General features: G+C 37.0%; 2 protein-coding genes across 3 annotated transcripts; one reads left to right on the top strand and one right to left on the bottom strand.

Moving 5' to 3' along the window:
* Positions 1–2,490: 2,490 nt before the first annotated feature.
* LOC116179201 lies at positions 2,491–4,398 on the top strand. Of its 2 annotated transcripts, XM_031498920.1 has the most exons (6): positions 2,491–2,712; positions 2,757–2,801; positions 2,848–3,076; positions 3,122–3,362; positions 3,412–3,705; positions 3,968–4,398. In XM_031498920.1, exons 1-6 carry the CDS (start codon positions 2,557–2,559, stop codon positions 4,359–4,361), a joined length of 1,359 nt encoding a protein of 452 aa, XP_031354780.1. In that variant the 5' UTR covers positions 2,491–2,556; the 3' UTR covers positions 4,362–4,398. The 2 variants fall into 2 exon arrangements, with proteins under 2 accessions (XP_031354780.1, XP_031354781.1); XM_031498921.1 differs by lacking the exon at positions 3,412–3,705.
* A 13,165-nt stretch (positions 4,399–17,563) lies between these two features.
* Positions 17,564–19,369, bottom strand: LOC116179285 (enoyl-[acyl-carrier-protein] reductase, mitochondrial-like). Its single transcript, XM_031499039.1, has one exon. The coding sequence runs from the start codon at positions 18,704–18,706 to the stop codon at positions 17,612–17,614; it is 1,095 nt and encodes a 364-aa protein (XP_031354899.1). The 5' UTR covers positions 18,707–19,369; the 3' UTR covers positions 17,564–17,611.
* Between the last annotated feature and the right edge of the window lie 3,754 nt (positions 19,370–23,123).

Below are 23,123 nucleotides of genomic sequence, written 5' to 3' on the forward strand. Positions count from 1 at the left end.
TAAAATACGTACATGCGATCCTGGCATTGTATAGAAATAATTTTTTAATGTACTCGTTTTCCATAGCAAGCTGTTTTTAAAGGCAGAGATTTGCGGTTTTCGCGATCTTTACCAATTTTTCGTTAAACTTTTAATGCAACAAACAGAATCAATCTAGCTAGTTTTGTTTCTAAGATACAGGGTGAAAACGAAAAGTTTGACTTTGGACTTTAAAGGTATCATATTTATTAGCCATCTAAGATAGAAAAAGAAGAGAAAACTGCTTATTTTAGATATTTTTACGTTGAAATCTAGTGGCGTACCCAAAAAAATTTTTGACGACCGTTTCTGCGATTTGACCCAACGTCGGCATTTTTTAAATGCAACACCCTGTATATCTTGAACTCAATTTTTTCTTTTTCGTGATTACATTGACGTATCAGAGCCTACATATTTTCCAAAATAAAAAAAACCTTAGTTTTTACTGTTTTAAATAGTAGGCTATTGCTTCATGGCGATTTTACTTTGTTTATTGTATCCATGGTAACTAAGGCAATTATCAAAAATGGCATCTCAATATAAAAAAAAACGTAGGTTGTCATGTAATGAAGCACCTATTTTCCGCCTTGAAGTGTACATATATTCATGATCATCCGGTACGTGAACACCCGATATCTGCCGATATCTGTTCGTTAGTGGTAAGTGATTTAATTTCTGGAGTTGTGTTTCGCTGTTACCGTAAAAAAACTTAAATTAATCCGCCCTTTGCAACCGTTACCGTGAAGATATTTGAATTGTCTTTGTTACGCCCGAAAGCTTTTGTCATTCTGAAGACGAGGACAAATTAATATTTTAGAACTTTAGTCCAGAATTATTCGATGATTTTGGTTTGCTCTGTTAATTTAAAACCAACATTAAAATTGCAACGCCATGCAGGTTTACATCGGGATTAGTTTCATAAGAGACCTTTTACCTGAGACATTCCAAGAGACAATGCGGGTTAATTAGAAGTATGAATTTCATCTCGTACATGTAAGTGAGTATAATTAACAGTACTCAAATTAATGAGTTGCAGAAACAGCATCCGATTAAGTCGTGGGTGGTCTGAAAAAATGCGCCTTTAATTAATTTGAATTGGTCAATTACAGATTTTTAGGACGTAGGCAGGTCGCATAATTATTTGGACGTTCTTATGCGAATACACTGGGCATTCCCTCTACGGCACGACCGAATTTTATAAAGTGTAAAGAGGGGATCTTTATTCCTTTTGCATGTTTTCCAGTGAGGTACCGTAATTTTTGAGCTTTTCCGTAAATTTACCTTTGCACCCGTGCCGTATTTAAATCGTCGGCCTTTTTGCCGTTGGTGTTTTAACCGAAATGTAAGATTTTTGTATGTTTGTAAGTACCGTATTCACCGTATTCATTTTGTTACTGTCAGTAAATTTATTTTGCATTCATATCGTTTAATTTTTGCTTTTACATTAATACTTAATACTTTCACCCGCTGACGTGATTTATTTACAATGAATTGTAAATCTATTTATTTTTCTTGTAATTAAATAGTAATCCTTACTCTGCTAATTATATTATTTAATTTTCATGCGATTTGTGCGCGGACCTACTACCGAAGTTCGGCGCAGTGATACATCAACGTAATTGGGAAAATGAAAATTGACGTTAACATATACAGGGTGTTTCATTAAAAAAATTTCAAAAGTTTTTTCGACTAATCCACAGGATTCTACGTAAAAATATCTAACATAGCCAGTTTTTATATATTTTCTATCTTACATGGGTAGATATGATAACATCCCAAAAAGTCAAACTTTTCGTTTTCACCCTGTAATAATTTACACATAATATCATCCCTTAAATTTCGTCAATCAAATGTATAGGTACATTACATTCCTGCCATTGTGCGGAAAAAATTCGTAAACGTATTCGTTATTTGTACGAAAAAGGTAAGAGGGACTGCAAGTTGTATTTTTAAGGGTGGTTGATCAAAAATTGTTCACGATATTTAATTTAATCATAATTTTCACACATCATCCCTTAAATTTCACCAATAAAATTGGTACCTATATTCCTGCCATTGCACGGACGAATTAATTATCATCATAGAGGATCCTCTTGTATCAATAAATGCATAGGTATAAAAATTCAACCCCTATCCGGTTTGAAAATGCGAAATTGTTAATGAAAATCGGGGGCCGTGAGTATTTGGACATCGCTCCAAAAGCAACATTTTCAGGATTTTCCGAAAACCGAAATCATTGCTTATTGTTCCATCGAATACCCAACACGATTTCTGATTAAACCATAAAGCTTAAATTCCGTTATAATACTGCATATTTCCATCGAACTGGGTTGTCCAAATATTTGGTGTCTCAATATTTAAACCATCGCAGTGTGAGTAATTGGTTACGAAATATCGTCTAAATTTACGCTATTAGACGGCAAATGGTCGACATAGGTGTCGTTTAACAAGATCGCGGCGGCCGATATCAATTTCAGTTCTCGCCTTGACAGCGGGGTCGAATTTGAGTGTAATAAATTATGATGTGATCGGCCAAAAATGAGCTGGGAAATGAAGAATAGGTGCGGAAGGTCCGAACTGACCTCGCAGCTGTACAGGATCGAACGTGAACGCAGGGACGACGTACGCATGCATGACACAATGGCCCAACAGTTCAAAGCGAGGCGGTCGGTGCTAAATTTTTATTTGGACAAAGTAAGGGTAGTGCTGAAATACAGATCACGCAGTGATGATTTTAGACGGGAAAGGGACGTTTGGAGGCGCAGTCGTCGGTTTGCTATGAGGCGAGTATTGGAAACGTTCGAAACCTTCAATAAGGAATCCTTACAGGATATCCACGACATGCTGTTCACCGATGGCGAATTGGACGTGGATAAGATCCTGTGCCTGCACCTTCTGACGGCTCACCGTGCCGAAACGCTGACACCTCCAGCTCGAAGTCGTAGACCAATCAGCTTCCTGTCCAAGGATCAGTCACCCCTCGAAAAACTGATCGAGAGGTCTCGAAAACGTCGCGTAACGAACAGGTGTCCGAAACTCTCACCTACCTACGTTTTAGGTTAATCACTTTACTCCCGTATCATTCTTCAACAATTATTTTTAGACGTCAATAATGAGCAGAAAGAGGTGATAACGGACGGACGGTTAGCGGAGAGAACAATCATCAACGATAAAATAATGCTGCTGATACAAACGGTTCTTGAAGCCTTACAAGTTTCGAATCCAGAAAAGATGAAAGATCTTCAGACGAAGGCGCAGGACGGGGACGTTTTAATGGGGATCGCTCAAAAACCGGAGATGCAGGACTTTCTCCAGATACTGCGAAAGCAGTTGATCGTTTCCAGGTGTGTAAAACCGGGAATAATCGTCCGTGTCATACATTTTTGTATCCAGTTGCGAGTGCTTTCATTTAACTCAACCGTTTAAAGCGGCAACGGTACCACTGCAGGTGGCGCCTTCGGCTCTCAGTTTGAAATCGCTGGTAAATTACATTAGAGGCAATGTTCTACAAAATCCCTCGCAAAGTACTTGGGGTGATATGTACGATAGGGAGGTGGGCAGTAAGGAGGAGATGATAAGCAGTTACTTCTACGAGAAGAGCTACAATTCAATTGACGGGTTTTCGAGCAGGTCCAGACCTGAGGCCCGTGCGGAAGAAACCGAAGCGAGTGACATAGGAAATTTAACGTAAGTAAACCTCTAGGTCGATTGCAGTAAAAAAATCTGTTATTACCGACCATTAAACTCATGTCGCCCAGACCTACGTGAGCAATTTACAAAAGCGCATCAAATCAACTCAATTTCTATTCAAGTCCCCGATTATTCATAGAAAACGGATCCTCAGATCAGAATTGGTATGCGAAGCGACAAATTTACATCGTTTCTACTGCGTGTCGCATTTCGTGCATAATAAGTACGACTTTTTGTAGCCGCTTTTATTTGTTTTCAGTCGGAGAACGTTGGATCTCGACGATCCGAAAACGTCAAGAGCCACCGTCCTTTCGGCCGACGACACGTCGAGCGGACCAAAGCGACGCAAGCTGCCGGTAACAAGCTTAGAGCAAGTCGACGACGATAACATCGCCAAAATTGGCGTGGATAGGCTGGCGGTAATTGTGGACCTTCACATGAGGAAGTTGAATTCCGAGGAGAAGAGACCGTCGAACATTCAAAAGAGTCCGTCGTTAAGGGTTTACAAGAGTATGGCGAGGGGTAGAGTCGGATCTAAGGCTTCCAACGATTCGGTCGAGTTAAACGTGTACGACTTGGCGAAGATCTCCCAAGAAATTCGACAGAAGGAAACCCAACAAAAATTTGAAAGGTTTCTCAAGGATGCGCATTAATTGCTTATGTAATTTGTTCACTAAAAAATTCATTGCATTGTATTATTCTACCATCGAAGAAGATTTTTCCAGTTTCTGAATTGTTTACAAAAAAAGGCTCTAAGGATTCGGTTTTTTGAAGAACCAAAATCGACTTCATGTACTTGATCTTTAAATGTTTATAGACAACAAAATTGAGTATTTTTAATCTTTTAAATGGAAAACTCACGTATTTCACGAGCTCTCTATCCGGAAATCACACACTAAGGCAAACAATGCTACCTTCAGGAAACTGTTATCTCGCGGTTCTCACACGACTTCTGAATTTCGTTGAGCCTTATCTATCGTAGACAGTTCACAGATTAAAATTACCCAACGAGTGCCATTATTCTTTAATTACTTAATAGCACAGTACCTTTTTTTTAGAAACGCGACACATGTATTTTTTCTATGTAATTATCGCAGTATTCCCGTAAAAAATTTAAGGACACCGAAGGTCGTTTTAATGACCGTTGCATAATTCGGTAATAGAAGTTATACTAAGATATTCAGCAGTCGTTGTCTTCTCTACTTCGCAGTACATTTTTAATTTATTTTAAGCGCAGTCCTTCAAGATTTATTTCACCAGTTCTTGTCTCTTGCCCCCTTTGAAACGAACGCGTGAGCGTTTCCGTTGCATTGCTGCATTCTTGATTGATGAAGAATCTTAACAAAGAGGTGGGGTGTGTGCGTTACTTTATTAACTTAAGAAAAATGTCATCGTACATCTTCGGAAAAATAAGTTGGGGTCCTAGTACCTTTTTCTTGCATGCGAGATGCAACCCTGAACTGATCGTTGCATTAATCTTGTTTACTACGAGAACAATCGACCATTTATCAAAAAACCCTAGAAATGTTACAAAATTAGTGTGTAATTACACTAAATTATCTTATGGTTGCCCGCTTAAATAACTCACTCCAGATAAATTCACCTGAAACAAACTACCCTGAGGAAGGAAAATGAGAAGTGCATCTAACGTGGTTGATAAAAGGTTTGAAAAGTGTTTTAAATGTTTATCGTATTTCTTGCCAAGTGGACTCCCAAACTCTAATTTTACGTGTTCTACAACGGAAACATGCTCATGTTTGAATTTTTTGAATGAAACATAATTTCAAGTTGTTAAGTGGAAAAATGATAAATTGTCACACACTTAAGGGCCTATTCTCTAACGCGTAACGATGTCGTTCCACAGCGGTTATCGTTCTGCAACGACTTTCTCTATTCTGCATGACATATAACATAGAACAGTGATACGGAATATAGTTGTCGTTCAAGATCAAATCGTTACCATTACGATATTGTTTGTTAACGACAATATACAGAATAGACCCCTTCATGCTGTTCAAAAACGTACTGTAATAACCCAGTAAAACCACTATTTGAAATACGCTTTTATTTCAAATCTCATAGATAGTCTAATAGACAGTTCTCTAGATAATGACAAACGCCTACCCTTCTTCGCCGCCCTTAATATTACTCGTTCCATTCCGCGTCCACAAACTCTAAAAACCCTTAAAGTCTCTTAAAAGTCTTCAACGGTATTAAAAGGCCCTTTAAGAGAATTATTCAGCTTTTCATTTTTTGAATAAAAGATGTTTAGTTGTTAAAATGGAATCATGCGCTTCAAAAACTTCTTAGGTATCAAAAATTCTCAGATTAATTTATTTTTGAGTTATTGATTTATTGTACCCCTTCATAATGCTTTTTAGAGGTGCCCCCGCAGAAGATCTTAAGTTGTTCTAAACTACTCCGGTATTTACCTACGAATTAGGAAAATTGCAGGAAAACCTAATTCGGAGTAGCGGGCAGAATGCTCGAAACTAAGGAAATTCACATCTCTCCCACAGATGAAAAATTGCTACCTCAGCCCAGGTTCGAAAACTCGATCTCCGGGTTTGTAGCCCAACGCTCTACCACTAAGCTACAAAGCCGTTATGCGATCTCATATCATACATTTTCATTTACCGTTAATGCAGTCGCTTTCTCTGTCTATCTGTCCGTTATATCGTAACTACTCCCAAGTTATCTGAGCCACAAGAAGTTCTTGGAGATCGCTTGATCCTAACTAGCAAGGTCATATCATATTCTTTGTATTATCATTATTTAAAGCGAACTTGTACCGCCTTCTCCTTTTTTTGGATGCTACATAGGCTCGGTTTCGGCGGCTGCGCCGCCTCACCTCGCTCTTCCATTTAAACTAGCATGCATAAATACAGACATTAATTTTTATTTATATAGATATAGGGGGTAGTACCCAATGCGGCACTTATTTATATATAATATAATCAAAATTCTTTCCCTTTCAAATCTCTGGAAAAGTGATAGCGCGTTGTGGCGGAGGCATACGGATAAAAAAGGAGCATTGTCTATTTGGAAATTGTTCCACACTTTTCACTTTCTCACAATCAAAAACGTAACGCTAAACATCCTGCCGTATTCAGTGATAGGTATTTAAACATTAATTTATATCCTTCCATTCCGGATGCGGTTAATTGCTATAAATTCATGCCCTAATGCGTAGGCATTTAAAATTAACCTAGGGGAAGGTTTTTCAGCACATCTGACAAAGCGAAAGGTAATATAAAAGCAATCAAACGATTGCACTTAAATATGCCTTCGTAGTTTTTTGATCGTAAAATAGTAATCTCGAAGTTATAAATTTCGATTGAAGATCAAATCGCGACACCGTTATTATTATCGATGGACTAAATGTCTGTGCAGGGTATGCAAATTTATGGCGCAAATGACGGACATTTGTGTGAAGTCAAAGTTTTTGCTTCCAGTACATGGCAAAACGTACTAAAAAGCCAATGACTGGTAGTTTCTGTAGATGGAAGATTACGGCTTTATGGTGTTTGAATATTAATGGATCGTTAATAAACGTTTTCAGTTATTTGTTGGGACATTTTTATATCCTGTAATCATAATAAAATTTTTGACTATTTTAAATATGCCAGCCATTCGGCTCTAACTGTATTTATTGGGGAGAATATGTGTTTGGTCGTTGCCATGTTTGGTGGTTTTTGATTGAAAATAAGTGAAATTTTTGTTATAATTGATGAAATTGACTACTATGGCTATGAGGCTCTAAAAGAGATAATAATAAGCCTTTACTAACATGGTGAGCAGCCCCAAACAATACTTTTATTGGACAATTGTTCGAGGAGCAGCTGAGATAGACCAATTGCCTGCAGGCGGCGACTTTTACAAGATTTGATTCCGAGAGGGAAACATCGACAAAATTAGGTGTACCCAAAAATTAATCAAAAGAAGGGAGAACCTCAAATAAAGTGGCATGGTGGCACGAGGGAATGGAGTCCATACCGAACCACACTCACCGAATATAATAAGGCCATAAAAAAGGCAAAACGAGGTACTACGAGGAAATTGATCAAATTCCAGAAGGTGCCAGGCTCCAAAGAGCTCTTTAAAAAGGGAACAGAGGGCAGAATCGGTTCCTTGAAGAAAATTGAGGAGGGGGGGGGGGTTATACAGAGACCGCAATGGTGACCTTGAAGCTGAATGAAGTGGGGTGTCCAAAGAATATACACTAAAATGATTAAGCCAGTCATTACGTATGCGTCACTGGTGTGGTCTAGGGTGTGGTGCTTACCTTGGAATTACGGCGGCATAATGACCCCTATGGCAGCTATGGAGACCCTCTTGGACCAGTGCACCTAGTAATTAGGGTAGAGAGACTTAAAGGGTCATACCGGTTGAGAGTCAATGGCGAGGAGGGATCGTGAAAGATGGGACACTCACTCACCTGATCTAATCTCTAAAATAAAACCCTCAGAATGACAATTTAGAGGATAACTAAATCAGGTTGTCTTACAAAACTGTTTAAGACGATAATCCCCGCTCGATACAAAAGAGGACTGGTCGGAAAGTACAGGGCAGAATCACTCCAAGATGTTTCTGGAAACCACAAACGCGAATTAGCATCTTTCATCTTAAAGCTAAGTAGGAAAAAGATCTAACTTGCGATAGAGATGGTCACAGGCTACTGTCGGTTTAATAAACTCCTGCAGAAAATGGGGACAGGGGTTGTGGTGAGGAAGAAAAAACAGCACACAACGTCATTTGCCATTGTAAGGCATACACAAAGGCAAGGGAACGCCTTCCTGGGAATGAGAAAATTACACAAGAGGAAGTAACAAACGTTCGCCCTATCAAAACCCTGGACTTTGCTAAAGATACCGGTATTCGTGAGGGGTAGACATTTAGACAACACCGGGGAGCTGTGCAACGGAGATCAGTAGAAACCCCGAGATGCTTCAAAAATTCCTAGAAGAACCTGGATTCAGATCTGGAACACCTTCGAAAGATTTGAAGAACAGGTATAAAGTTCTGGATGGCGTTTAGAAGACTTCCTATTCACGCCCTTACCGGATCCTTACCAGAGCTAGTTGAGCCTATATAGATTTGCAAAGGATCAAGAGTGCTCTTTATAGAACATAGAAGACTCTGGAGAGGGCGTAGAAATTCTATTGACTAGTGAGATCTAGAACTTTCTAAAAGGAAAATCTTTAATAAAATCTTGGAATATAAAATAGAATGTTTTCTAAAAGGAGTAGTGGGGTCCAGAAATCTATGGAAAAGCGACTTTCCGGAGACGTAGACGAATTTGGAAAGCTTGCGAGTATTCTCAAAAACCTTTAGGTGCTCTGGAAAATACGTCTAATGCTCGCGAAAGTGTTTAAGAGTATCTTAAGCGTTTTCCAAGAGCTTCGTGAGTCATTTTCTGATAGACTCTTTTCATAGGTACAGACGAGCTTAAAAAAGGCGGCCTTGAAAGCTCTAGGGACTAGACAAAAGGTTTAGAGTGTTTCAAAAAAGCTTTAAATATCGATGAAAGGCAATGGTTAGATGTGGGTACCAATTACAATACATAACACTCAGGTCCTTTTTATGGCTTTTCGGTCTTGGTCCAAGTCTGGAAGGATCTCAAAAGAACATCAAAATCTAGGAGCTATAATGAATTCTAGACAGTCTTTCGTTAGGTAATAAAATGCCACGGAAACGGCCTGAAAGCTCTGGCGGATCTGAGAAAATTTACAAAGAGTGGCTTAAAAGGCTTTGCTTATACAATAAATTTGCGCAAACACAGAAGAGGTTTTTGATTGCTCTGGAAAGTTTTTGAATGTTCTAGAAAGTACCCACGAATCTCTGTAAAGCGTTCCAGTCTTTTAAGTGCGTTCCAGAAACTACTCCTACAGCGTTAGAGCGCTGGGCCCCTAACGGTATAGGAAAAATTTACATAGCTCTAAAAAGTTCGTAGTCTATACAAAATCTAAAAATGTATAAGGGTGCTCTACCTAATATTATTTAAAATGCTCTGGAAATCTTTAGATTGTGTTCTATAACATTGGCTTCATAAACTCCTTAGACTCTTTTTAGAGTTCTCCTTTCCACTGACAGACGAGCCAAGAAGAAAAGCTCGACCCAATTATTAAACAAAATTTAATATTTTTATTCACAGGGTGTTCCAAAACTATCGGCCATGATTTGTTCTCCTTGCCTTGGCGTGGTTTACAGCTTTATTCCAAAACCAATGAGGGACATACCAAGGAATTAGTTGCAAGTTCTGTAACAGGTGGTAATTTTGGACATTTCCATACTGCGGAACATTGGTCGAGTGAATAAACCAAATTATAACTAATAAATTGCGAGAAACCTGATACACAGTTTGTTGTTTGTTCAAATTCGTCAACCAACTGTCGAAATTCACTTTCAAGAAGTAACCAAATTTTACCTGATGGTACTGAGGTGTTCCACCATCCAATTTTCCAAGTTGCCAGTTGCCACCCTTCCAAAGGAAAAAATTAACTGTCCATTGGAAAAAATGCAAAAAAGTAATTGTTACAGTAAAATTGCTACCAGTGCCGTAGTGAATAAAATTTATTTTCTAAAATAGGGGTGTCCAACCCCGTAAATGTAACTAAACCGTTACAAATATCATATATTATTGCGACCACCAAAAGTTAACTTAGATACCCCATGTGTCCCTTTTTCCAGACTGGCAATGCCAATTTACCAAGTCTAAAAAATTCAAGAAAAATGCTTTTACCTACAGAAGCGAAATTTGTAAACAAACCCTGAGACCTGCGTGCACCCAGATCATCCACCCTCCAACCCCGCGGTGGCGATCACTGCAAGCCCTGATTTACGCAATTGTGCCCACACCCCCGCTGGTAAGGTCAGTAGGTACATGTAATTTTATGACGATTTTGAATTTGGGCAAAAAATCCGACAAATTTAGATAAATTCAAAAGTTATGAATTCATTCAAATTTAATAAGCAAAAATTCCACACGGAATTCGAAAACTAGCAACAATTTACAACAATTTTTTAAATTATGGAAAATTTAAGAATTACATAAAATTATCCAATCCAAATCCAAAATATACAAATTAAAAGTTGTTTCCTAGGACCTCTCATTATTCCTGGAAACAGGACTGCAAGTCTGATGGACTGCTCCACACAACATTTTCTATTGAAAAAACTATAATCTGATCTACCAAATTGAACCAGAGTAAGACACTTTGGGACTGTGGCTCTGAGTTGCGAAAGGTATATTGATGCACCCTGATTAGCCATATTGAAATTTTCCGCTTGCATAAAGAGTAACGTACAGCGATGGCGCCGAAACTGTACTCATTTTGACTCAGATTGAAATTCGATACACCTGTTACCTTGGCGATCCGAAGGAGGTGCCTTTTAATAATCAAGACTAATCCTTTCGCCAAAAATTGAACCGTTTAATCCGAACGCTCGCTGCAGCCGCGACGTGTTGGAAGATAGCGTGATTAATTGGGCCGAAACCGTCACTAAAAAACTGACCGCCGATAAATTTCACCAATTCACTAACCGATATAATTAACGAGAACGAATATACCATCAACTTGCTTAAATTCGAATCGTGCCTTCTATGCAAATGTTGCAAAAAAAGACCGGGGGCGGATTTCGATCGGATATATATTTCACTTGACTTTATGTAAATTAGTGTAAGAAGTAAAAGTTTTTTGGTTATTTTTAATTTCGAATGTTAATAAGGTAAAGTGCTGGAGTTTTACGACACCATTCGTAATACGTTTAACAAATTGCCGTTTAGTAACACTTAGAGAGCAATGAATAATGTATTTAAAAAATACTTAACCGTGCTACGTACCTACATAACTTATCTGAATTACAATAAGCAGCACGTGCAGGAATTAACTAGAAGATAATGTACTACAAGAAGCCAGTACCTACTGTGGTTAATTTTACAGTCTTACGTACATAATATCATTCCTTTGTAAATGCATGGCGATATTTATCATGATTTAAAAACGTCAGGAGCTTGTCAGAAGAACGACGCTGTCTTCTTTGACTTGTCCGCATTAATTGGAAGCGGAATGTAAATATTTTGGAATGTTCCCATGATTGTACCCAGAACGAGAAATTTATATAGAACCTCTTTTGACAGATTATCTGAAATGTTCTCCGTTGACTTTGTTGGAACAGTAGCTTGAATAAAACGCAAAACGAATCAAAAGGACTTTATAATGAGAATAAACTATAACACGATATGAGGTAACACGTCACACTTTTTTTTTACATTTTGTTTGATTCAGATTCCTGGTGCTTCAACAGGTGTATTTGCGTGGGAGATCACTTTTTACTCCAATGCAATACCTCCCTTACTAACGTGCGGGTGGTGAAAACCAAAATTTAAAAAAATAATCAACAAAATCGGAGCTGTTCTTGAGGACTTCCGAAAATTCCCTCTATTATGAATTTATTGATGCGACTATACCAGAGCAATTTATTGGGGGTGGTACATCTCGAATAGACTTCCATTTAGGTTTATAAGGAAACGAAATAAAAATTAGCGTACGAAATTAAAGTTTCCAGTAATTATGAGCATTTTATCCCTTCCTCTACGATTTCTTTAGAAAATCAGGTCATTAAAAGGAAATTATCCTTGTCAATCACAAAAATTTTAGTTGATTTATTTCTCCTTCAGTTTTGGGGATCCTTAGACGTTGTTCCCCGGAAATTTGTTTATTATGGTTCAAGTAGTTAGGATCAAATCGAGATTTTTCTTGGCTCAGATGGCAGATCTAGTGCCAAATGAAAAATCACAAAATAACTGCATATGGAAGAAGAAAAAAGTTTTAACACTAATTTATACCCAAGTTGGTTTCATTTAAATAACTTTGTTGGTCGTTACAATATCAATAATAATGCAGTTAGATTTTAGAGACGTTACCCGAAAAGAGCTTTGAACGTTATTTTGTCGAATTATCCTGATTGTCAAATTCGTAAATTCTTGAGGTTCTTTGGATACTTCGGTTTTTTGCACGAGCAGAGAAGTACCTACGCTTTAAATTTCGTTGAAGATGTTTCACACAAAGTTCATTCCCATCGTACTCAATCTAAAGTTAATTAAGTTAACTAACGTACACTTACCAACTAGTTACACCTAACAATTTACTCATAAAGCAGACCGTATGATACAAAAGAAATTAAATAATTATGTAACTGTGAGACCTCTGAAGAAATGAATTGAATTATTAGCGGTATACAACTGATGTCTTGTACGCACGACATTTTTTATTCTATTTTATTACTACAACGCTAATATTTATTGCTACTACGATATTGACAAAAACTTTCTTTTTGTGTGAGAGTGTGAGAATCTCGCCGTTAATAATTAGATACATATTGTATTCTTAGAGGATATTTAACAATAACGTATCTTATTTATGTATTAACGAACGCTGAATGCTAATGAATTTCAGAATCAATCACCGAGGAACTGTTATCATAACTTTTTACGGGTTTCAATAGCGGAATTCTGTTCGCTCCGTCTATACCCCTAATTACAGGAAATATAGCATTGAGTTAAAAGTGTGGCAAATAATTATTATTAGGTACAAGAGGTTGCTCTATGAGGATAAGTGATCAAAGGGTAAGAAATTGTCACCCCTTGCCGAGTAAGAGAGGATTTTCATTAAAAATTTCGCATTTTCAAACCGAATAGGGGTTGAATTTTGATAGCTATATGCATTTATAGATACAAGAGAACCCTTTATGATGATAATTAATCAAAGGAAAAGAATATTTGATGGCCGCAAAACTGTCACCCCTTGCTGTGGATATGTGCTGAGTAAATTTCACATTTTCAAAACAGGGGTTGAATTTGTATACCTTTGCATTTATAATTACAATAGACTAATTGATCAAAGGGTAAGAATATTTGATCGCCGCAAAATTGTCATCCCTTGCTGAGTCAGAGAGGATTTTCATTCAAATTTCGCATTTTCAAAACAGGGGTTGAATTTGTATACCTTTGCATTTATAATTACAAGAGGATGATTGATAAAAGAGTAAACATATTTGATCGCCGCAAAATTGTCACCCCTTGCTGAGTAAGAGAGGATTTTCATTAAAATTTCGCATTTTCAAAACAGGGGTTGAATTTGTATACCTTTGCATTTGTAATTACAAGAGGATAATTGATCGAAGGGTAAGAATATTTGATCACCGCAAAATTGTCATCCCTTGGTGAGTCAGAGAGGATTTTCATTAAAATTTAGCATTTTGAAAACAGGGGTTGAATTTGTATACCTTTGCATTTGTAATTACAAGAGGATAATTGATCGAAGGGTAAGAATATTTGATCACCGCAAAATTGTCATCCCTTGGTGAGTCAGAGAGGATTTTCATTCAAATTTCGCATTTTCAAAACAGGGGTTGAATTTGTATACCTTTGCGTTTATAATTACAAGAGGATGATTGATAAAAGAGTAAACATATTTGATCGCCGCAAAATTGTCACCCCTTGCTGAGTAAGAGAGGATTTTCGTTAAAAATTTCGCATTTTGAAAACGAATAGGGGTTGAATTTTTATAGCTATATGCATTTATAGATACTAGAGAACCCTTTATGATGATAATTAATCAAAGGATAAGAATATTTGATGGCCGCAAAACTGTCTCCCCTTGTTGTGGATATATGCTGAGTAAGAGAGGATTTTCATTAAAATTTCGCATTTTCAAAGCAGGGGTTGAATTTGTATACCTTTGCATTTATAATTACAAGAGCATAATTGATCAAAGGGTAAGAATACTTGATCGCCGCAAAATTGTCACCCCTTGCCGAGTAAGAGAGGATTATCATTAAAAATTCCGCATTTTCAAACCGAATAGGGGTTGAATTTATAACGTATACACTTACAAGATACAAGAGTTTGCCCTATAAGTTAATTGTTCAAAGTATATTGAATCGCCGCAAAATTCTCACCCCCTGCATGTGGATAAGTGCTGTTGTAAAGAGGATTTTCATTTTAAAAATTTTGCATTTTCAAAACCGAATAGGGCGATGAATTATTAAGCTATATGCATTTATAGATACAAGAGAAACCCTCTATGATGATGAATTAATCAAAGGATAAGAAATTATTTGAGACCGCAAGGTGTTACCCCTTTTGCTGTTGGGATTGTGCTGAGTAAAAGAGGATTTTCATTATATTTTCGTATTTTTCAAAAACAGGGGTTGAATATGTATACCTTTTCATTATAATTACAAGCAGAATAATTGATCAAAGGGTAAGAATATTTGATCGCCGCCAAAATTGTCATCCCTTGCTGAGTAAGAGAGGATTTTCATTAAAATTTCGCATTTTCAAAGCAGGGGTTGAATTTGTATACCTTTGCATTTATAATTACAAGAGCATAATTGATCAAAGGGTAAGAATACTTGATCGCCGCAAAATTGTCACCCCTTGCCGAGTAAGAGAGGATTATCATTAAAAATTCCGCATTTTCAAACCGAATAGGGGTTGAATTTTTATAGCTATATGCATTTATAGATACTAGAGAACCCTATGATGATAATTAATCAAAAGATAAAAATATTTGATGGCCACAAAACTGTCACCCCTTCCTGTGGATATATGCTGAGTAAGAGAGGATTTTCATTAAAATTTCGTATTTTCAAAACAGGGGTTGAATTTGTATACCTTTTCATGCATAATTACAAGAGAATTATTGATCAAAGGGTAAGAATATTTGATCGCCGCAAAATTGTCACCCCTTGCCGACTAAGGGAGGATTTTCATTAAATAATTTCTCATTTTCAAACCGAATAGGGGTTGAATTTTTTTGCTATATGCATTTATAGATACAAGAGATCCCTTTATGATGATAAATAATCAAAGGATAAGAATATTTGATGGCCGCAAAAATGTCTCCCCTTGCTGTGGATATGTGCTGAGTAAGAGAGGATTTTCATTAAAAATTCCGCATTTTTAAAACGGACAGGGGTTGAATTTTTATACGTATACACTTACAGATACAAGAGTTGCCTCTATAAGTATAATTGATCAAAGGGTATGAATATTTGATCGCCGCAAAATTCTCACTCCCTGCTGTGGATAAGTGCTGCGTAAGAGAGGATTTTCGTTAAAACTTTCGCATTTTGAAAACGGATAGGGGTTAAATATTTAGAGCTATGCATTTATAGATAGAAGGGGATCCTCTGTGGGGTAATTGATCAAAGGAATATTTGATCACCACAAAATGATCACTCTCTGTTCCGGATATGTGGTAGGTAAGGAGTAGTTTTATTAAAAATTTTGTTTTAAATACGGATAGGGGAGGAATTTTTATACCTTTGCATTTGTAAATACAAGAGTATCTTCTGTGCGGATAATTGATTAAAGGGTGGTCGCCGCAAAATTATCACCCCTTGATGTTCCGACTTCCGAGTACGAGAGGATTTTCATTAAAAACCTCGCAATGTGAAAACGGAATGGGGGTTGAATTTGTATACTTTTGCATTTATAATTACAAGAGGATCCTCTATGAGAATAATTGATCTAAGGGTAATAACACGTAATCACCGCAAAATTGTCATTAAAATTTCGTAGTTTTAAAACGGACAGGGGATGAATTTTTATACCTATGGACTTACATATGCAAAAGGATTCTCCATAAGGATAATAATTGATGAAAAGATAAGTTAGAGAGTTTTTTAATGAAAAATTTCGCACTTTCAAAACGAATAGGAGTTGAATTTGTATACCTATGCCTTTATAAATACAAGTGGATCGCGTATCAGGATAATTGCTCAATCGGTAAGAATACACCACGATATAAGGGAGTTATTTTGCTTAAAAATTACTTTGTTTCGAATAGGGGTTGACGTGCCTCACCAAAATATTTGTTTATAGGAACTTGGTCCAAGGAACATTATTATTTGTAAAAGTTAAACCGCCAAAAAATTTCCCGCAACAAAACTTGGGCGCCTTGGAGCCTCTACAACCGAACAGAATATTCGGCCGCAAAGAACTCGCCATGAAGTAAATTCGCGCCGGTAAATTCACTTTTAAAAATTGGCCCCCAAGAATGTCGCCGTTAAAAAATTCGGTTAAGGAAATTTCCCCTTACGAAAATTAATCCCAAAGATTTTCTCAGCCCCAGAAAACTCGTCTCCGGAGCAATCGCCCCAAAAAATTCGGCTCGTCTTTGAAAAATGCGACAGTTGAATGTTCTTCTTTCATTCCTATAACCCTAGTTAGTCAATCCTATACCGTCACCTTGTACTTTTTATTCACTGGGGATGAAATAATTTGCAATCTTTCCCTTTGTTTAAACATTTTCAAAAACGAAACTTATTTTTGTGTTCAAAAATCCATTTATACTAAAATGAATCGAGATGCACTTATGTCTAGTGGGGGTGGCATGTTTGGCTAGGAATTTACTATTCATTTTGCATAAATTGTTATTGAAAGAGAGAAGGTAAATATTTTATTAATACCCCGAGTTCGTACCACGTAATTTCGTTGTCATTATGTACGTTATCGATTACAACAAATACTGACTTAAACGTTAACGCAAATTCGATTTCAATAAAAATGGCAAAATAAAGCTAACGGGTACTTACAAACGCGCTTGAAAACATTACGAAATGATTTAAAATTCATATTGGTAGTCTAGTCAGGTTTTGTACCTGCATGTTCCCTAAAGCTAAATTCCTGCCGAAGCATTCGCCGTCTCTCTTCGTCTACGGCTTCAGCACCATCCTAAGAAAAAGAGATTTCTTTGCCTACCTCCATCTACATTATAAAAGATGTTTATCTTTGATAGATTTTGTAATGGAAAATATAGGAGCAGGTGGGTTTCTAATTGCGGGGTTGAAAACGAAATCAATCAATTGTATTTTCTAGACGAGTTTATACAAATCAACAACTGTCGAAACCTAAAATAATCTTCTTTCCCAATTTCCCTCCGCCGCCAATAATCGTCGATAAAGCCCGCTCGTACTCCTTGAAGTTGACCATTTGAAAGGCGGGACCGTGAATTTCACCTTTGGTCATCATCGTGACCAACTCCTCTAGCATTTCGCTTCTGTCTTCGGAATCGAAGTGTTCGTTAGTCCACCTGGTCATCCAAAAGCCTACCGCTTTAATGTCTTTGAAAATTAAAGCGGAAGTGGGAACGGTCACGGGTTCTTTAGACATTCCTCCATAGGTTACCATGGTGCCACCAGGCGCCAAGTTACGCATCAGCTCGAGGGCGCTCTGCCCTCCAACGCAGTTCAGACCCAACTTTGGCCAGGGGCACTCTTTACTTTTGAACAGGTTCGTTTTCCTCAACTCGCTTTCGGTGACGACATGTGTGCCTCCCAGGTCCAACAAAGAGCGTTTTAGTTCGTCGACATTCTCGCGATCTCTCACAATGTTAACCGTACTCAAACCCCAAACGCGACAAATCTGTATGACGTACTGCCCACAGGCGGAATTCGCCCCATTCTGAATGACACAATCTCCCGGCTTCAGGCTCGTGAAATCCCTCAGCATGCGGTAAGCTGTGCAAGGATTAACCGTCAGCGTCGCCGCCTCCACAATACCCAAATTCTTCGGCACCTTGTAGACGAAATTGTGAGACAAAGCGGCGTGAGTCCTCCACGTACCCATCCCGGGCTTGAGAGGCACAATACGATCTCCCACGGCGAAATTGCGAACCTCGCAACCGACGTCGATAACCTCAGCGACACCTTCACCCCCGCCGATGGCCGGCAACACAGGTTTCGACGGATACTTGCCCTCGATGGTGTTGATATCGGCCGGATTAATAGGCGCAGCGAGCATACGCACCAAAACTTCGTCCGGCTTCACATTGTCGTTTATCTCCTCGTTGTGTTTGCGCAAAACCTTCATGGGGTCGCCGTATTCTGTGTACATCAATTTCTGGGTCATCACACTTTGCTCGCGTACGTTGTTATGCAATACACTCACTTTTTTTAGACGGTTAAGCGTACGCGTAAGACGAAACATTTTTCTTTGGGTTACGGACGAAGTTACAGCTCGTTTTCTTGTGGGAGGTTAGAATTCAGGTGTCACAGTGAAGTGAAGGTTCAGTGCACTGTTTTATCGGCCGCACGTGGTTTATGAATTTTTGTGCATTTTCAAGGATTCAGTTCTAATAATCAATCTTTTTTGCCTTGACAAAGCAAATCTCTTGGGAAGGGCTGTAAAAATCTTAAAATTTCTTGATCCTGGAGGATATTCTGATGATATTTTCTTTTACATTTAAATCAAAAGCATTTCATGTGCGCACCTAAAGATTTTAACTTCAACCCCGAGAGCAACCCCTACCCCTGAATTTGAGGATGCTTTTTTAATGTTTGATTTTTCATGTTTGAATCCAAGCCTAAATCAATTTAATTTATTTCCCTGAAAAACTATGGGCTCGAGCAAGAGATAAGATTTTTTGCCATTAACCCACTTGTTCCAATATTTCTCCAATAACGCTATGCCATTGAATAAAATTCGATAAAAAGCGACGCCTCCTGAAGTGGTTTTTGAGCTTTGGAAAGAGATAATAGTCACAGGGGGCCAGATCGAGCCCCGAAACCGTTCACTTCTTCAACTGCTTCCGACTTTTCAAATCCTTCAGATCTATAAAATCTTCAGGTTAATTGAGGATTCTTCCTTTGAGTACAGTGTGAATTATCCTAAAACTTCATGCTGGTAACTGTCTTAAAAACCGGTTAAGATCCTTAAAAATGAATTTTGTAACCTCTTTTGACTTCTTCGTAGTACTCTTCCCAGAAACATTCTTTTGGAAAACTTCAAGAGGGTGTCAATTTCCCCCAATCCAAACACAGATGTTTTTCCAAAACTTAGAGGAAATACCGTAGTCAAGAAAATCACCTGAAATCATAATCGGACTGAATCAACAGCGAAAAATCACTCACAGTCTAATCTCTAAAAATATTTGCGAAAAACTTCTTAGGAAGATTCGTGAAAATATCTTTGAAATCTTCTCGATATTTTACTTCAATTACCTATTTTGCTTTATTTATTTTACTTTATCAGAAATCTAGTGATGCTCCTCTTGGAGACCGAGTTGCAAGCCACCTTCGAAGTTTTCTAACAATGATATTGGAAAACGTGTCAGTTAACGTAGTGCTGGATAATGCGCGAAAAAGTTAATTCTTTATGGCCAATGGATTTACCACCACATGCCCTAAATTTGAAAAAAAAGGCTGCCGTGTAATGCTGTCGAGGAATTGAATCCAAAACGAGGACTTTGCAATGACACAAGGCTCATCGTTAGGAGACAAAATAATCGAATGTAGTAGACTGGGCTACTAGATTAAAAGTTACAGCCCTTTGAATTTTTTTTCGAAATTTGTTTTTTGTCCATAACTTTTTATTGAGAGGTCTATAATCGAAAAAGTACGAATTGTTTTGGATTCTACGCACCAAAATTAATAAGAAAAAGTGTTTTCTCGAGAAATTTTGGTGTAGTCAATTTTTGGTAAAAAAGGAAGGTTATACACTGCCTTTTTTTGAGGCCCGAAAAAAAAATTGTCTCAGATCGACCCGGAAAAAAATTTTCTTATAGAATGTGGCCTGTAGAATCCATAATTTTAAACAGTTCCAAGATTGGGCTACTAATTCAAAAGTTACAGCCCTTTGAATTTTTTTTCGAAATTGGTTTCTAGTCTATAACTTTTGATTGAGAAGTCTGATCGAAAAAGTACGAATTGTTTTGGATTCTACGCACCAAATTTAATAAGAAAAAGTGTTTTCCCGAGAAATTTTGGTGCAGTCGATTTTTGGCTAAAAAGGAAGGTATACTCTGCCTTTTTTGGAGGCAAGAAAAAGAAATTGTCTCAGATCGACCCGGGAAAAAATTTTTCTTATAGAATGTGGCCTGTAGAATCCATAATTTCAAACAGTTCCAAGATTGGGCTACTAGTTCAAAAGTTACCGCCCTTTGAATTTTCTTTCGAAATTGGTTTCTAGTCTATAACTTTTGATTGAGAAGTCTGATCGAAAAAGTACGAATTGTTTTGGATTCTACGCACCAAAATTAATAAAAAAAAGTGTTTTCCCGAGAAATTTTGGTGTAGTCGATTTTTGGTAAAAAAGGAAGGTTATACACTGCCTTTTTTGAGGCCCGCAAAAAAAATTGTCTCAGATCGACCCGGAAAAAAAATTTTCTTATAGAATGTGGCCTGTAGAATCCATAATTTCAAACAATTCCAAGATTGGGCTACTAGTTCAAAAGTTACAGCCCTTTGAATTTTCTTTCGAAATTGGTTTCTAGTCTATAACTTTTGATTGAGAAGTCTAATCAAAAAAGTACGAATTGTTTTGGATTCTACGCACCAAAATTAATAAGAAAAAGTGTTTTCCCGAGAAATTTTGGTACAGTCGATTTTTGGTAAAAAGGGAAGGTTATACACTGCCTTTTTTTGAACCCCGCAAAAAAAATTGTGTCAGATCGACCCGGAAAAAAAATTTTCTTATATAATGTGGCCTGTAGAATCCATAATTTCAAACAGTTCCTAGATTGGGCTACTATTTCAAAAGTTACAGCCTTTTGAATTTTCTTTCGAAATTGGTTTCTAGTCTATAACTTTTGATTGAGAAGTCTGATCGAAAAAGTACGAATTGTTTTGGATTCTACGCACCAAAATTAATAAGAAAAGTGTTTTCCCGAGAAATTTTGGTGTAGTCGATTTTTGGTAAAAAAGGAAGGTTATACACTGCCTTTTTTTGAGGCCCGCAAAAAAATTGTCTCAGATCGACCCGAAAAAAAAATTTTCTTATAGAATGTGGCCTGTAGAATCCATAATTTCAAACAGTTCCAAGATTGGGCTACTAGTTCAAAAGTTACAGCACTTTGAATTTTCTTTCGAAATTGGTTTCTAGTCTATAACTTTTGATTGAGAAGTCTGATCGAAAAAGTACGAATTGTTTTGGATTCTACGCACCAAAGTTAATAAGAAAAAGTGTTTTCCCGAGAAATTTTGGTGTAGTCGATTTTTGGTAAAAAAGGAAGGTTATACACTGCTTTTTTTTGAGGCCCGAAAAAAAAATTGTCTCAGATCGACCTGGAAAAAAATTTTCTTATAGAATGTGGCCTGTGGAATCCATAATTTCAAACAGTTCCAAGATTGGGCTACTAGTTCAAAAGTTACAGCCCTTTGAATTTTTTTTCGAAATTGGTTTCTAGTTTATAAATTTTGATTGAGAGGTCAAATCACAAACAAAACATGAATGGACAACAGTAAATTTGTGGACTAACAATTCAGGTGTATCCAGTCATTAGGTTTTTATTAGAGATATAATATAATCATCAAATTCATTTACTGAATAGAAAGAATTATTTTGTAATATCTGTTTCGTTCTATTTTTGAAAAGGGAGTGGTTCATTTTTTTTAGAGTTTCAGGCAGATTATTGAATAATACTGAACCGGTGTAAAACGGCGATTTTTAATAAAATGAATGTTGGTGTTTTGGAATCAAGATTTTATTTTTACCTCTGGTGTTGTGATTGTGAATTTGACTTATTTTGTTAAATTTGTGTCGGTTTTTATGAAGATAAATAAGTAATTTAAGGATATATATACAAGGCAGTGGCATTATTTTATGATTTTTGAAAGTGTCCCGACATGTTTGAGCGTAATTAAGATTGTACATCAAGCGTATTATACGTTTTTGTAATATAAATACTCTGCGAGTATGTGTACTTGCTCCCCAAGTTACAAATACAAATACTGCTACTGATTTGAATACTAAAAAAAGTATTTACAAAATCGAATACTGCCCAGCTCTGGTTATTTCAATTAAATTTGCCAAACAATTTGTAATTTGGCGTCCATTTGTGATCTTTGGATTTACTCGTTGCCAAACATTGTTTGAAATTCAAATATTAAAGTAAAAATATAAACACTGACTCTTTTTTTTTTAATGGCGGTTATTTCAATATTTAGGTATTTAGTTTTGAAATATTTAAATGGTAGGTAATTCCACAAAGTCACAGCTTACTAAGATTGACAATTACTGTGATATTCAATTTTTTTCAAACCATAAAAAAACAGAATCACCCTGTAAATGGGTTTCGAACGAAGTAAAAATATTTTAGGTTTGTAGCCTTAAGGGTTCCTCCCCATGCCAAAGCATGAACTTCACTTTTACAAGGATCCGTCCACACACTACTGGCCCGCCCTGTATATGAAAATAAAAGTATAAATAATGTTTAAATGAACAATACAAATTTTAACGGCCATCTAGGATTTTGACTGATTTCCTGGGCCGGAATTAATGGGAATTTTGAATATGTTAAAATTGATATCTTTCACAATAAAATGCAATGTTGCAATTTTGCCTAGTTCAGATTTATAAGGTCTTCAGATTTTGTGAATTCGGATACTTCCAGCTCTCGGTTTCTGCA

This window comes from Photinus pyralis, unplaced genomic scaffold, assembly GCF_008802855.1.
Source record: "Photinus pyralis isolate 1611_PpyrPB1 unplaced genomic scaffold, Ppyr1.3 Ppyr1.4_LG8, whole genome shotgun sequence".
Taxonomy (NCBI): Eukaryota; Metazoa; Arthropoda; class Insecta; order Coleoptera; family Lampyridae; genus Photinus; species Photinus pyralis.